Genomic DNA, 16,663 nt, shown 5'->3' on the forward strand with positions numbered 1-16,663 from the left:
GTCTGATCTCACTATTGGTTGGATGGTCTGATACGTATATACTGGTGTCTTTCTAGGCCTGATGCTCAGCTGTTTCCCTGGGATTTGCTCTCACTGCACTCCTGGGTTACTTCCAGGTTCTTCAATCCCACATTGTCCTCTTTCCTGGAATTCGCTTTCATTTTGTTCTAATACCTTCTCCTCAAGCAGTTGTTTCGAAAAAGGTTCCCTGAGAGTGGTTTACTCTCTGAATTTTCTGACACTTCACGTCTGATGCTTTACTTCGTCCTCTATGTGATTGACAATTTGGTTGGCAATGGAATTTTGATCCAAAATAATTTTCCTTCACAACTTTGAGTGCACTTCTCCACTGCTAGTGTTGTTGATGAAAAGTGTGATTCAATAATGGTTCTCACTCCTTTGTGGGCAGCTTTTTCCTCTTCTGGAAGCTTCTAGGATCTTCTTTTATGTTCCTGACATTCTAAAATTTTAGCAAAATATATCTGGGTTTCTCTTTTCGTTCATTCTACTTGACAATTAGCGAAATCTTTCAATCTGAAGGATTATTTTCCTCCAGCTCTAAGACGTTTTTATTATTTATTTGATAATGCCATTTCCCTCCAACTTCTCAATTTTTCTTTCTAGAACTATTACTAAAATGGATAGCCCCCTCACCTTAGATTAATTCTGATTTCTTTTGCATTTCTGTCATATTTTTCATCTTTGTCTTTTACTTTACATTCTAAGAGCTCTCCTTGATTCTGTCTCCCATCTTCACCTACTGATTTTTAAAAAAACTTTGACCATCATGTGTTTAATTTCTAAAAACTCTTTCTTGTTCTCATTGCTTCATGTTCACAGAAACTGCTTCTATTTCATAGATGTACTATCTTCTCAAAACTCTAGGAGGATACTATTAGATTCTTAGAAAATTCCTTTCTGTTCCCAGATTCACCTGCCTCCTTGAGGGCTGGCTGTTCTGTTTGTTCTTCCTGACCCTTCCTCTCATATGCTGAGGGTTTGCCCCAAAGGTGTCATGATCCTTGGTTGTTCAACTTTCTGATGAAGGACTGGGTTGATTAACTTAGGTGGGTGGCATGGGTGGCCTTTGCTGTTTCCAGTCTCTTCCCTGAACGAGAGGGACAACTGCAAACTCAGGTTTATGCAGACTTGGCACACTTCACTTTAGGGGCAACCCCTTCCCGAAAGGGCAAAGGCAGGGGAGACCCACTCTGGTGCGCCTCCTCTTACTCTCGAAGCTGTACCCTCCGAGGCAGGCTGCTATAGCTCTTCAGAGGCATTTTCCTACCCAGAGCAAATGCCTCTGCTGTCTTATATGTACTGGTGGTGATGGTGATGGAAAGGAGTGGTGTGGGAATGACCCAGAAAACTGTGAAAAGTATAACCAATGAGCGCCATTTCTCCCCCACTCCCATTCCTACTCTCTACCCCAGCCAATTCGAGATAAGCCTCCATCCTAAAAATTGGCACCCATTTCTCTGCAGGCTTCCCCTGGGCACCTTGGCTGCTGTGACTTTTCTATTAACATGATCCCTTCTGCCTTCCAGAAGCTCATCACGATCTTTGGTCCATTGAGTCCTCCCCCTCCTCCCATTCTCAGCTGAATGCTCTGTAGGATTTCAGAAGAGATAAATATAGGCCTGGGCACATTCTGCCATCCTGACTCACCCTTTTCAAATCCTCACCCCCTACAACGCTCTCATAGTCCACCGTCTGCAACAAATCCCCATTAGCCAGGATGCTTGCTTTCTATGATTTATATCTGTAAAAATAATTATATTTAACATACTTAACAAGGACCTACCTCTTTGTACCCAAAGAGACTATGCTCTACCCTTTTCTTGTCATATTAAATGTGATGTGCAAATTTTTTTTCCTGGAATTTACCCTATGACTGTGTGTATACTAAAGCCAGCACAATGGATTGTTTTCAGACAAGACGTTTTCTACTAAACTCTCCAAAGAAAGAAATCCTTCAACTGTAGCTGCTTGAAGTCCTAGAAAACAGCGCCCTCTAGAAAGCAATGTCTGCATCTTCACTTTGGCAAGAACAACAACACAGAAAATCTCTAGGACAATGGTTTCCCAGCCTGGCAAACTAGCAATAACTGAGACACTTAAAAAATACCAATGCCTAGGCCCTACTCCAGACAAATTCACACCCAGTCTCCTCAGGTGGGACCTGGGCATCTGTAGTTGTTCAAGGCACCTGGTGGGTTAAGAACCACCATGCTGGGACTTGAACCACAGCTGGTACAAACCCAAATTGTCTTCACTGGCCAATCAAGTCCCCAGGGTCCAACATCACCTCAAAAATGCAGGTCTGTCAAACCTCGATGCTTCCCTTGGTTTCAACTGGGGAAGGCAACAGACATGGGTTCAGCGGACCTGACAGCCCAGTGGGTTAGGGAAGCCATCAGGGCATGGCCCTCAGGAGGCGGATGAATAGTGGTGAGGCTGTGCTTCCCACTAGGTGCTGACCTGGCTCTCATTTCATTGTGGTTCCTCAGGTGACACCCAGGAGGCTGGCTGTGCCCACCTTCCGGCCACCACTTCTCCCTTCTTTCCCACACACAATCTCCAACCTCCATTTTCTGATTTAAATTATTCCATTAAAATCCTTTCTACTAGTAGAGACTTATCTAGGGAACATACTGGATGTCTGGTATTACAAGAATATTCCTTGTAAGCAACTCTAAAAAGGATTATTTTTTAAAACAGTAGAACAAGGAAAGAACGCTCACCTAGCTAGTAGTCTAGATTGTGATATTTTTTGAACAAACAAATCCTTCCTAAAGGCAGTGTCCATTTCTCGCCATGTCTAAATCCTGAAGGTGGCTTCTGCTATTCTACGTCTCCCTACCGGATGCTTTCATCAAGGATTCTTCTGGAAGGGCATTTTGTTGTCAATGTCAGCCAACATTTCAGCTGAAATATAAACAATTTCAAAAACAAAATCGGTCTTCCTTTCCTTTTAGGTGTTCAAAAGATTAAAGAACTTTGTATTTCAAGATCCTAATTCCTGAGGGAGCGAGGGATAGAATTATCACCACCATAAGAGAAAATTTAGGGAGGGCGGTAAAAGATCTGAAGTGACGGATCTCCTGGGGACTCAGCGTAATGACAGAGTTGGAAAAGGTTATGACCAGATGATGCCACTCGAGGCATACAAATTGCAGAAATTCACTTTTTCCCGATTTCTTCATTGTTTCCAAAATAGCCTTGCTGAGACATCATCAAAGTTTTTTGCTAATTAAGCTTCAGATACCAAAACCATGAAATCTGCTTTAACAGATAATAACACGAACTTACCTTTTCTACTGCTTTTTCATTAATCAGTGGGCCTTGAGTCGTTCTCTCCTCAAATCCATTACCCACATGCAGGTGTGTTTTCATTGCCTCAGCAAATTTTTTCACAAAGGAATCATGGATACCCCTTTGCACCAAGAAACGGTTTGAGCAAACACAAGTCTAGACAGAAGAAAACAAACGCAGACGTTTGTTGGAAGCTACTGACCCAACCAATAAATGTGTGACTGCTGGTGCCTCTCTGGACGTGAAAACACTTTCCCAGGTGGTTCTCGTCAGGTGTCCAACCTGCTGTTTTCCTCCTAGGTGGACTTGGCGCTAAAGATAAAGGCACTGAGTAAGTGCGCATTCTCCTCCAGCCCCCTGCACAGCCGCCACACCTCTGTGGTTCAATAAGTAAGCCAGTATAAATACCTGTGTGCCAAAAAAAAAAAAAAAAAGCCAACTAACCCAAGTTTTTTCAAATGGCTTCAATAAGCCGTTATGAAACAAAGAGGGAAAGAAAAGACCAACACAAAAAACTCTAACCCTGCTAGACTGATGCTGCAGCGACAGAGCGCAGGGGCTAGAAGGAGTGCGGTCAAAGGCTAACTTACATCCTTTAGGTTATTAAACCTTCCAACGGTTTGGCTGAATCTGACATTTTGAAAATGGACAAAAGACCATTCTTCCATGTCAGCCTAAATTATTGAAAAGACCCTTGCTTATTCTTTTCTAAATTATAAAATATAACCACATTACAGGAAATGTAGTTAACATCGATAAATTTTCTTCGTCTTTTTTCTTAATCGTGTATTTTTCTAATAGAAATGGGTATATAGTCAATTTTGTGTCCTATGCATTTTTATTGCCTTAAAGCAACATACTCCAAAGTTGTAGCTTTATAGTATAACTCTGAAGGTTACAAACATTGGCATTTTGTGTTTCTAAATGGCAACATACCTATTTCTGAAATAACCAAGCTTATTTAGGTTATGTGAAAGGGAGAAAACTAATTACCAAAGGCCAACACAAGGATGAAAACTATTTAATATAGAATATTATACAGCATTTCACCTTTTTTCCATAATATAACCTCTCAGGAGTTTTTATTCCATTTCTGGAATGCATTTAAAACTCCTTATTGATGGTACTTTAACACAAAGTGCTTAAGAATATTTTGCAAGAAGCCAGGATCCTGGCAACAGCTTGGATAGACCTTGGGAGACAGGACCCTAGGATGTGTGACCTCAAGTCAATTAGTCTTTCTAGAGTTTCATTTCCTCGTCTGTAAAATGTGAGACTCGTATCAGATAATTTTGAAGGTCTCTGCCAGATCTAATATTCCAGGATTTCCTATGAAGGTGTGAGCTGAGGCTGTCACACTCTCAGTGACAACCTGGACACCCGTGGGAACACTGCTGGTCCTTGGGCGTGCAGCCTGTGGTGGGTGTCTAGGATGCCCTCCCAACTCAGGAGGAGTGAATCCCAGGCAGCAGGGTTTTGAGTTTTTCAAGGCACCATCTCAACCTTTTCCCACTTTCTTTTCCTTAAGACTGTAGGCCTCAGACCCTAGCTGTTCAAGGCTGTTTTGCGCCTCAGGAGATTTATTATACCTGTTCAGTAGAGAAAAGCCCAATGAGGGAAAACTATGAAAATAACCAGATTCAAACAATAGGGGAAAGAAGAGAAGAGAGAACAATTTGATTAAAAGACATTGCTGTTCAGGAAATTCCTTGAAGCCGGGGACTCTACCTTCTCTCTCTGTGGACCCTCCAAGCTTAGCACAGTCCTAGCAAAAGAAGGCACTCACTACATATTTGCTGAAAGAGCGAATGAACGATGGGAGGAACCTTCCAGGGGATGAGTAGGGTGGTGGGATCTTTGTGAAACACACACACACAGAACCCCTGAACAATGCTCCAGGACTCACCTGCCCCGAGTTCCTAAATTTAGACGCCATGGCGCCTGCTACAGCATGGTCCACGTTGGCACTGTCAAAGACAATGAACGCAGCGTGGCCGCCCAGCTCCATGGAGACCCTTTTCACAGAGTCGGCTGCGTGGTGCAGGAGGATCTGCAGGCAGAGGAGAGAGGGCTGTAAGCACCCAAAACAACTACCAGGACTGGAAGCCTTTGTTTCAAAAAAGTACCCAACAGTGAAAACAGCCAGGTGCACAGGAGTGTAGACGGGCTGATACTTTGCATAAGAAAAGGGAAAAACAAGAATATACATTCATATTTGCTTGTATTTGATAAAGAGCCATTGAGACGATAACAAGAAACTAAAAGTAATTACTTATAGAAGGGAGGGAGTCAGGGACAGGGTGAGGGTGAGACTCTCCCGTGTAAACATGTTTACACTGTCTTGATCCTTGAAGCGTATAAGTGTACTACCCATTTTAAAAAATCATGTGATAATAGACTTAAAAATCATAATATAGAGATAAGATAATAAAATCACCCAGAATCCCACAACCCATAGGTTATCACTAATAAAATTTTAAGGTACATGGGGGCTGGCCTCATGGCTTAGTGGTTAAGTGCATGTGCTCCGCTACTGGCGGCCCAGGTTCGGATCCCAGGCGCGCACCGACGCACCGCTTGTCTGGCCATGCTGAGGCGGTGTCCCACATACAGCAACTAGAGGGATGTGCAACTATGACATACAACTATCTACCGGGGCTTTGTGGAGAAAAAGGGAAAAAAGAACAAAACCTCTCAAAAAAAAAAAAAAAAGTTTTAAGGTATATCCATCCAGAATTTGGCCACACAGGTTCATGTATATGTACTTTTTTTTTTTTTGAAGAAAACAGGATGGTAGAGTTATACAGTTTTATAACCTGCTTTATCTTCCTAATTAATCAAATATCCGGAAGATCTTAACATGTTGACAACACTTTATACTTTGCTCCTTTAATGTAACACTACAATGTGAAGATTCTCTCATGTCAGCATATTTGTTTGTAGAACATTCATTTAGATGGCTGCATAGTATTCTATTGCATGGCTATTCCATAATTTATTTATTCAGCCTCTAGCTGTTGGAAATTTGTTTCCAATTCCTTACTATTTTAAATAACGCTGCAATTATTCCCTCAGTATAAATTTGTAGAAGTAGAATTGTTAGCTCAATGCACGATTGGAAGGCTTTTTGATACATATAACCATTAGGCTTTATATGTCGCGTAAGAAATTTTTATGGCCTAGAAAAGCTACACGGGGACATTTAACTGCTTTATCACAGGACAGTAGGTATCTGTCCAGTCATAGCTACAGGGTAGATGGAACCACTTGAATGGTTCAACTGAAACAGAGAGTACTCACAAGCTCAAGGTCACTCCAGGAATGGCCCCCCAGTGCCACACACCCTGGGGTTGTGGGTTTTGTGTTAGGGCTCTCAGTCAAAATTCAGAACAGCTGGAAAAATGCTTCTATGCCGGTACTTCTCTATATGCCAAGATGTTAATATCCCAGCAATTAAACAGTAGTAACCATCTTCTCATTGAAATGTTAGTATTCAACAAGGTAGTACAAGTTTTAAGACTACACATATTTCTGTATTGGACTCAAGATAGCTATGTCCATTTTGAATTTTTAAGAAATTCTGCCAGGCCATTGATTTTCCTGAATTTGCTCACTCTTGGGTCCCTCACGTTCATCCACCCAGCCTTGGGCACAGGACCTGTCTCATGGTGTCCTTCCTCCATGCGAACTTGCCCTGTCCTCTGACCACGTCTTTTTCCCACTCCGCCCTCAGGACAACGGCCTGACACTGGCACTGGCCTGCCATGGCCCTGCAGTACTGCATGCACTCCTGTCACCCTTAAGGAATCCTTTCCACTCTGGTTCCCACCACTGACCTTCTCAGGACCTCAGCTTCCAAAGCCCTAGAGAGGGAACGTGACTGTCCCACTCATCCTTCTCTGCCAGGTCACTTGCCCTAGGTCATTGGCCAGCCTATGAGTCTGTTTACCTTGGGTCAAATGCTCACTCATGGTTCAACTCTCTGTGTGGGAAGGGACAAGCAGCTATGTGCTATAAAACATGGCTGCTGTCCCCCCAGCAGGCCCCAGGAAGGGTGGTCCCCCGGAAGCAGGGGAGGGCAGGGCAGGCATCTCCAGAACAGGCTCACTGTATGGGGTTCATTCAGTCAGAGGCGAGATTCTCTGCCTGAAGATCAGGAGCTCAGCCACCTGATTCTCTGAAAGATCAGCTCAGAAGAGACCCCTGACATACAGAGTAGTTATTCCTTTATTGGTGATTCCTGTCGCTCTTCCCTTTAAGTCACTTGAAGCGAATCACTGTCCTGGGTAATTTAAGAGGCAAAGTTGGACTTGGCAGGAACACGGTTGGCATTTTCCTGGGGGTCTGTCAGATGGTGACAGTTTGCTGAGCCAAGTGAGGAAGAGCAGTGAGTTGCTGGCCTTTGCCCAGCATCCTGGGAACTTCTCTGGCTTGAACAGCAAAGGTTTTAGATCCCTTTCTCCTAGGCCTCTCTCTTTTTCTTTTTCTCTTTTTCTTAACTACTTCATAGTCAGCCTGAAACGCTCTGAGGGTAAGTTTGCATTGTAAGATCCACTGATGAGAGCTATAGCAGTTTATGGATCTAAAAATCCCTGCTTCTGATATGAACGAATGGAAGGCTCCCAAAGGGCCACTCCGAGTGTGAGTTTATGGCACGACAAAAGTGATTATGGTGGGGAATTATTAAAATTGCTTTATTCCTTCCTGCTTCTCATGGTGACTAAAAATGACCACAACGTCACAAAAACTTTCCGATTTATTTTATTTTTATCTGATATGTGTTTATGTCTGTGTCTAGCGTGAGTACATATACATATATGTATAGTTGTGTATATATACCAGCAGAAAAAAGTATATTATCTGGAGAGAAACAGCATAAACAAAAACTTTTGTTCTACTCTGCCTTTTTTGTCTCTTGAACATTTAAAAGGATAAATAAAAATCCAGTCACAGGCGCACACATGAAGTTTTGGGGAAACAACTTTTCAACATTTAAGGAAAAAATCTAAAAAAAAAAGACCTTTCTGTTTCTGTCAGGACCTTGATACTAAATACAATTTCTGTTCAATTCTAAGACATCCATTTCAACATCAATTGTGTGTTTCTGGAATCTTTAATTCTAGATTCTGGAAGAAACATGCATTCTAGAATTGAGGGAATGCAATGGATAGCTTTCGGCCACTTCACATACAACAAAAATGGGAAGCTTCACCGCCCTGACTCCTTCAGTATGGTCGAATACGAGCCTCTGTCATGTCACACCATCCAAAATATTTCCAGAGGATGATTAGACATGACTTTATTCGACAGCTTTTAACACTCTGCTGGAAATCTTGCTACAAATGGTGATCAAGATGAAATCCTATTTTTAGACTCTACAAACAGAAAATGTTAGAATGACATTTGTGCGCTTTGAGATTTAAGTCACGTACCTTTCCAGTAGCTGTGGAGCCAGTAAAGGAGACTTTGGACACTAGAGGATCAGTGCAAAGCGCTTCCCCTACTTCCTTGGCCTTCCTTCGAGAGCAGGGCACAACATTGTACACACCTGGAGGGATTCCAGCCTGGTTTGCCAGCTATAAAGAGAAACAGCAAACATGTGGCAGCAAATGATCAAACTGAAAAAACGGAAAAGAAATAAATATTTGTTTTAATCCACAAAGGAATGGAAAAAAATTAAGCTGACTTTGGGGACAGAATAAGAATATATTTGGAACTGAAATAAGATTCCTAATAGTGCTAAAGTGATATTAATGTGTTGTTACATCAACTTAAAATTTTTTAAAGGATAAGTTTCAATGCCAATTTCTGTTCAAAAAAAAACATCACACCTTGGATTTCTTTCCCAAAAAAAAATCAGAGGAGCTCAAGAAAAGTTATTTGATTCACCTGCAGAATCAGGGGAGTGAGTGGAGAGAAGCATTCGCCGAGCACCTACGAGGTGCAGGGCGGTGGGCAAGGCCTTCCCACAGGTGATTTCCAGAGCAGTGGAGAGGAAAGGGAGGCCCAGCAGGGAAGAATCATGCCAAGACCACATGCTAGAGAGTAACAGAAGCAGCATCCTAACCCACAGCTGCCTGACTTGGAAACCTGTGCTCTTTCCATGGCGATTCTCTCTGGATAAGGCATATCCTGAATTATTGTGACTTCTGAATCCCACTAACAATTAACTTATTGCACAAATCTGACTGGGGATTCTGGGAAGACAATGGGAGCAGCCGTTTTCGAATCTCTCTGTATCCCCTCAAAAAAACAGAAAGAGAGCAATTAGATAGCCAAACCAAAATATCAGAGACCACATTTGCAAGACTGGATGTAGTGTAAGTGCCAGAGAATTGTCTTTTTCCCCCCCAGTTGTAACGCAAGTGCCTGACTTAGCTCTGCTTGCATCCACTTCAAAGACGGCCATCTCACAAACACATTGCCAGCCACACGACTAGGTGGAGAGCCAGGCCACCCTCCCCCTGAAGTTTCCTTTTGCTTTAGAGATCTCTGGTTGGCTTAGATAACTGACCACTTGGCCAGTTGTTTTTGCCTTCCTATGTTTAATTCTGCTGTTAGGTTTCATATCCACCAATAAAGAGTGAATCCGAAAAACCCTGGGCCCCCATTCCGGACCCCAATAAAAGCAGAACCCCAGGCCCACGCATGCGCTCTCTCTCTCTCTCCCTCTGCCCACAGCCTCGCTGTGTGGCCTTAGGCGTGCCATGTACCTAAAAGGACACGTGAGGAATGAACTTTATCTTTCAACATTTCCTCCCAGTTATTGCTGAGGGTGTCTCACAATCATAAACACCACAAGGGCTGGTCCAGCCACAATGCTGGTTCTGAAAGGGGAAATATCTGTGAGCAGCTTGCTGTGGGCCCAGGTGAGCATGCCCAGGCATTTCTAGCTGATAGTGCTATTGACAGACCGAGACCAGCACAGAACACTGGATGATAAGGCAACTCCACAAACTGCAAATTACAAGTGGGTGGGAACATACCACTAACAGCTGGGGAACATCAGCACCTTTGTGAGAAGCAGCAGAGGGAAGTAGCAGGCTGTCTGATGCACCTGATAACAGAGAACCCCAAATAGCCCACAGGTGTTCATGCAACGCAGGGCAGGCCAATTTGGAACAGCAACTGTAATTGCCCAATGCAATAGTAGGTGAGTGCAAGGGACTCTGCAATGAGGACTGAAAGGCATGGAGGGTACATTCCTTGGGAACCTGGGAACTGTGGGATGGAGGAGGAGAAGGCCCAGATAAAAGTGGAGAAGGGAATGGAGCTGGGGAATCTCAGAAAGCAAGAAACCCAAAGGCACTCTGTGAAATTAGAGAAGATAGCGCTACCCCTACTTCCTCCTAAAAGTTTAGGAAAATGAACTTCATATAAAAATAAACTAAATTCTCAGAAAAATGCCAAAGTCAAATCTCACACAAAGTTATTAAAAGAAAAAAAGAGAATAAAGAGCAGAAAAACATCCTCATAGATAACAAAAGCTTAACAGAAAGACATGTCCACAAAACAGATCCAACTATAACTTACTATGAGGTGAAAAAATGATAGAAAAATTGTACCAGTACACAAAAGAACAACATGAATCAGAATTAGAAAAATTTAGAAATGAGGTGAAGGAACATAGGAAAGAATTAGAAATAAAAGAATAAAATCATTTCAGAAATGAAAAGCAAACTAGAAGAAACGCAAGAATAAACACAACAGATAGTACCTTAAGAAAAATAGACAGTGGAAAAGAAGGTAATTTTTAAAATGAGGGAAAAGATGAAATGGATACAAGAGAAAGTGACAAAAAAGATTTAATGCATAGATAACAGGAGTTCCTGAAGAAGAAAACCAAACCAAGGGTAAAGAACAAATTCTGAAAACTTTCCAGAGATTTAAAAAAAAGATCTGAACCTACACATTGAAAGAGCCCCTGTATACCTGGAGTATTGACCCAAAAAAATCATCACAAAGACAGACTTTAGTGATATTACTGGTCTTTAAAAATAAAGTGAAAAAACCTGCTTTCGGGTAACTAGCAGAAACGATAAGCTGATCTACACAGGCAAGAAACTTAGATCATCATCAGACTTTTCAAGAGCAACACTTTATATCAGAAGAAAATGGAGAACACATTGAAGACAATCAAGTAAAGAAAATGTGAACCAAGGATTTTACTTCCAGCAGCACTGATTCACAAGCATAATGGGCATGGACTGTTGTCAACATTTAAGAACGAGGATATTGTTCTGTGAGGCCTTCCTGAGGAATCTACCAGGGAACAAGGTTCATACGAAGAAAATGACTGGAGATGCCTGACAGAAGCATTGGTGGTAAGCATTAAACGATAGCTGCTTGTGAGCTAGGTCTAAGTGAGGGTTGAAAGGGAGACAATGCAGTATACGTAATGGTTACAGCCCTGACAATGTAGAGACAGACGGTATAACTATTTCAAAATACGGGGACACCATCATAGGGAAGAGGAGCCTATGGAGACATGACAACTATATGTAACGTGCTGTTCTAGATGGGATCCTGGAACAGAAAAGGACATTAGGCAAAAACTAATGAAATGTGAATAAGGTATGGACTTCTGTTAATAATGACGTATCAATGTTGGTTCACTAATTGTAACAAATGCACCATGCTAAGGTGAGATGCTAATAATAGGGGGTATGTGGGAAGTTCCTGTATTCTCTCTTCAATTTTTCTGTAAATGTAAAACTATTCTAAAATAAAAAGGTTAATTAATAAAAATGACAAGAATGGATATAGAAATACAAAAAACTTCAACCATTTTCAGGAGGCATATTGGTGATGATGATACTAGGATGACTATTCAGAAGCTGTGGTGTGTATGATGTGGGATAAAGCAAATGAGTAACGGTGGGGTACTCTAATACAGTCACTGCCTGAGTCCTTGGGACCCAGGAAAAGAGGAGATACAAATAAAATGTAGACGTATCTGTAGCATTAAATTTGAATTGGAAGTTTCTGGATGAATTCATGCAGTATTTTAGTGTATGTGTACACAAATATGTATGTTTCCTAGCCCTGCCCACTGAAAAGGCCTAGAAACAATGACCAACTAGTAGCAACGACCATTCTTAGAGCCCCAAGTGTAGACCTAAAATATCATCTCCTAGTAAAGGAAACAAGGTTTTTCTGCAGAAAAGGTTAATTCCAGGTGCTGGGCAGGAAATATATATAATAAGCCTGAACTATCTTGTCATATTAGATAGCAAAGAACTTCTCAAAGACTGTTCGAGTTATGTTAAAAGATACAAGAGCCAACTTGAAGGGGCTGCCATCGGCCAAACATGAGGGCAATTTGAGCTTCATTAAGGATAATAATTACAACACACTGAAACTCATCAAATATGTTAACATCTATTAGCACATAATGATACTTAAAAAAACAAACTAATTGGTAACCTTCAGCATATGGTAGGAATAGCTTCATTAACTTGGAAAACTGGTAAATAAAGAGAAAGAATGGAGCACTTGTACTGCCTTTCCTGTATGAACTGACCACTGGGTAACCAAATGGGAGATGATGGGACGCTTTGCTTTATAGAAGGAGTCTAGTGAACAAATGAAAGAGAAATGAAAGCATTCAAATATTACCACGTTTGCAACTCCTAATGAATTAAGAGACTGAGCAGCATTGAGCAGCAACGGCTGATATCATGAAAGCAGAGACAACCAGACATACGTGCCTCCTGACAAAAGGACACAAAAAGGGGATCGAGTCCAAGTCTGAGGAAGTGTCTGGGTGCAGCGGACAGAGGAACGTGGTGTGCCACCAAAATCCACACTATGGGAAGCTCTACCGGTCAAATGTCCAGTTTCTTCAAAAGGTAGATTGTAAGAGAAAGAAAAGCATGGAGGGGAACCTGCCAATTAAGAGAGACTTACAAGATGTCCCAAATTAAAAAATGAGTAAGACTATGGTGCCTGGGATGCACACTTGGGTGATAAAGCTATAAAAAACACGAAGTTGGGGCCAGCCTGGTGGCGTAGCAGTTAAGTTCATGCGTTCCACTTCCGCATCCTGGGGTTCCCAGGTTCGGATCCCAGGCGCGGACATATGCACCGCGTGTCAAGCCATGCTGTGGCGGCGTCCCATATAAAGTAGAGGAGGATGGGCACGGATGTTAGCCCCAGGGCCAATCTTTCTCAGCAAAAAAGAGGAGGATTGGCAACAGATGTTAGCTCAGGGCTGATCTTCCTCCAAAAAAGAAAAAAAAAAACCACAAAGTCATTACCATAAAAATCAAGACAGGCTATCTTGGAGGGAGGGAGGCAAGGAGGCAGTGGGATTCAGACAGGACAAAGAGTCCTTCTGGGGCAGCTGGCAAAGTTCTATTTCTTACCTAGGTGGTGCTTACAAGGGTGTTCAATTTAGAATCATTCATGGAGCTGTAAATTTGTTTTGTATGGTTTTTCTGTATCTACTTTATTTTACAATAAAAAACAGAAAACAACACTGGATGCAAATACTTTATGATTATTTTGAATGAAGACACAGGCAAAGCAGGATAAACTGCCTCGTCCAGGGCAAAGAGAGATCCTTGGAGTTTCTAGGCCTTCACTAAGGACCTATTATTTTCTGTAGGTCTAAGAAGCTGCATTTTTCCTTTGAGATAATCTCTCAGTTTATAGAGGTTTTAAAAAATGTGGTTCTTAACCTTTCCAATCAATATAGATGTGTGCTTTCAGATAAATTTTGTAAGCAGGTGGGGTCTAACAATCATTGGTACTGGCTCTAAACACTATAATCTGTAGGAAATACACCATTAATTCTATCTATGCCTCAGGAGTCTGATAAAAAGGTTAACTTACATCGCACAGATTTAAGAATGATTTCAGGTAAAACTATAACAGCCCATCTAAAAAAAAGCCTTCCATTCAGTTAATGCTTCTGTATGACTAAAACGACTGATTTGCCTCTGAAATAAGGTGCCATTTGGTGAAGTGCCCTCTAGGACAGGAGCTTCTAGGCACTGGGTCTGGAGCGGCACCGGGTCCCTGAGAGTCTAGAACAGCAAGCGTGGTAACTGCCGCTGCCCTGGGCATGGTTAGGTCTGGTCTTTCAGAAGCCCCTTTATCTGACCACAGGGCAAAGTGCAAAAACAGCAGCAAAGAGACCCAAAAGAGGACGAGGCCCACCAATCCAAGCCTCCCCTCCCTCTCCCCTTCTCTCCCTCCCCCCTTTCTTCTCTCCATCCTGCCCTGGTTCCTTCCCTCCCTCCCACAGATACTGACTGTCTCCTATACCCAGGCACTGTTCTAGGCCCTGGCACACAGCAGTGAACAAAACAGACCCAAGAGCCTGTCTCCACAGAGCTTACATTCTGGTGGGGGCAGATAATTATCAAAACAAGTAAGTAAAGTATCTAGTAGGTTAGGTGCTGCTAAGTGCTATGGGAAGAAAAATAAAGCCAGGACGCCGACCAGGAGCACAAGAGTTCAAGGCTGTGGTCTTCACATAGGGTAGCCAGGGGAGGACTCACCGAGAAGGTGGCATTTGAGTAAGACTTGAAGAAGCAAATCACGGGCATCCCTGGGGGAGAACTTTCCAGACCGAAGGAAAAGCAAGTGTAAAGCTGAGTCGGGGGTGAGCTTGGTGTGCTCTGAGGAGCGGCAGGGGCCGGAGTGGCCGGAGCAGACAAGAAAAGGGCTATGGAGTGATAGCTAAGGGAGGAGGAGCATTGGGGGCCGGGGAGGTGGCATCTTCTAGGGTCTTGAAGGCCACTGTAGGAAGTTTGTTTATTTATTTATTTTTTTGTGAGGAAGATCAGCCCTGAGCTAACATCTATTGCCAATCCTCCTCCTTTTTTTTTTTTTTCTCCCCAAAGCCCCAGTAGATAGTTGTATGTCATAGTTGCACATCCTTCTAGTTGCTGTATGTGGGACGTGGCCTCAGCATGGCCGGACAAGCGGTGTGTCGGTGCACACCTGGGATCCAAACCCGGGCCGCCAGTAGTGGAGCACGCACACTTAACCGCTAAGCCATGGGGCCAGCCCCAGGAAGTTTGGATTGTACTCTGAGTGACATGAGAAGCCATTAAAGGGTTTTAAACAGAAGGACAAGATCTGACTGAATTAAGATTGAACTGGAGAAGGGAGTGGTAAATGAGGTTCCCTAAATGTGAGAAATGCTCCCAGTTTAGTCATGTTGCTATGGCTGCCTACTTAATAAAAATGATGGAGAGAGATCATTTTTAGGGTAGCCTAAAACATATACTGCCTACAGATGTCAGAAAATCTCCCATCCATTGTTTTTTCTAAGAAAACCAACACCTGACTTAAAATAATTGCTAGTAAATTAGAACACAACACCATCCAGCATGAGATGTAGGCAAAGACAGAGGCTTCGAAATTGCTTCTTTCTATCCCAGACAAATATCAGACTCTTTCGGCTCTGCACAAACCCAGGGAGAGAGGCTCACCTCGGCCAGGGCCAGGGCAGAGAAGGGCGTGTCTTCTGCAGGTTTCACCACCACGGTGCAGCCGGCTGCCAGGGCGGCCCCCACCTTCCTGGTGATCATGGCGCTGGGAAAATTCCACTGGGGTCAGAAGAGCAGAAGAAGTAGGTGAGAGGAAGGACTGCCCCATACTTCAAAGCAAGATAGGTCTAGAAGCCAGTCAACAAATTCCATTGCACAACTGCCTGGCAAAGCTGTTCTCTGGCTCTTGCACAGGCGAGCTCTCAGAACACCCGATACTTGTCAACTTGAGGGACTCAGGAGACAAGGGCTCATCAAGACAGGAAATATTTTCAGAATTTAAAACAGTACAAAATTATCTACACCAAGGGTCTGCAAGCTTTTTCTGTAAGGGGCCAGGTAATAAGCATTTTAGGCTTCATGGGTTATATAGTTTCTGTTGCAGCTACTCTGTGGTTGTAATCTGCAAGCAGCCACAGCCAATATGTGTATGAATGGACATGGCTCTGTCCCAATAAAACTTTATTTACAAATACAGGCAGCAGGCTGGATTTGGCCTGAGGGCCACAGTTGACCCTTTGGGAGAAAATATGAGCAAAGGAGATTTGGAAAATAGCAGATGGTTTATTACTTCCCCCTCTCTATATACTAATAGACATGCAGACAGCTACAGATATCTACGTATATTAACAGTACTTTATTTTATTTTGACAAATACTTGTATAATGCTTATTCTGTACCAGGCACTGTTCTAATCACTTTTCAATTATAATTAATTAAATCCTCATTACAACTCAATGAGCTTGGTATTATTATCTTCCTTCGCAGATTTGGGGAAACTGAGACAGAGATGTTAAGTATCTGGCCCCAAATCACACAGCTAAACAGTGAGCTTTGAGTCAAAC

At 42.7% G+C, this 16,663-nt stretch overlaps 1 protein-coding gene across 1 annotated transcript in view; it reads right to left on the bottom strand.

Moving 5' to 3' along the window:
* Positions 1-16,663, bottom strand: part of ALDH5A1 (aldehyde dehydrogenase 5 family member A1) — a 30,595-nt gene that overhangs the window by 7,410 nt on the left and 6,522 nt on the right. Inside the window, exons 4-7 of the mRNA XM_058555159.1 lie at positions 15,762-15,878; positions 8,748-8,891; positions 5,222-5,365; positions 3,313-3,471 (exon numbers count right to left, since the gene is read on the bottom strand). Of these exons, the coding sequence (XP_058411142.1) occupies positions 3,313-3,471; positions 5,222-5,365; positions 8,748-8,891; positions 15,762-15,878 (564 nt within the window). The remainder of the gene's footprint in view (positions 1-3,312; positions 3,472-5,221; positions 5,366-8,747; positions 8,892-15,761; positions 15,879-16,663) is intronic.

Source organism: Diceros bicornis, chromosome 14, assembly GCF_020826845.1.
Source record: "Diceros bicornis minor isolate mBicDic1 chromosome 14, mDicBic1.mat.cur, whole genome shotgun sequence".
In the NCBI taxonomy this organism is placed as follows: Eukaryota; Metazoa; Chordata; class Mammalia; order Perissodactyla; family Rhinocerotidae; genus Diceros; species Diceros bicornis.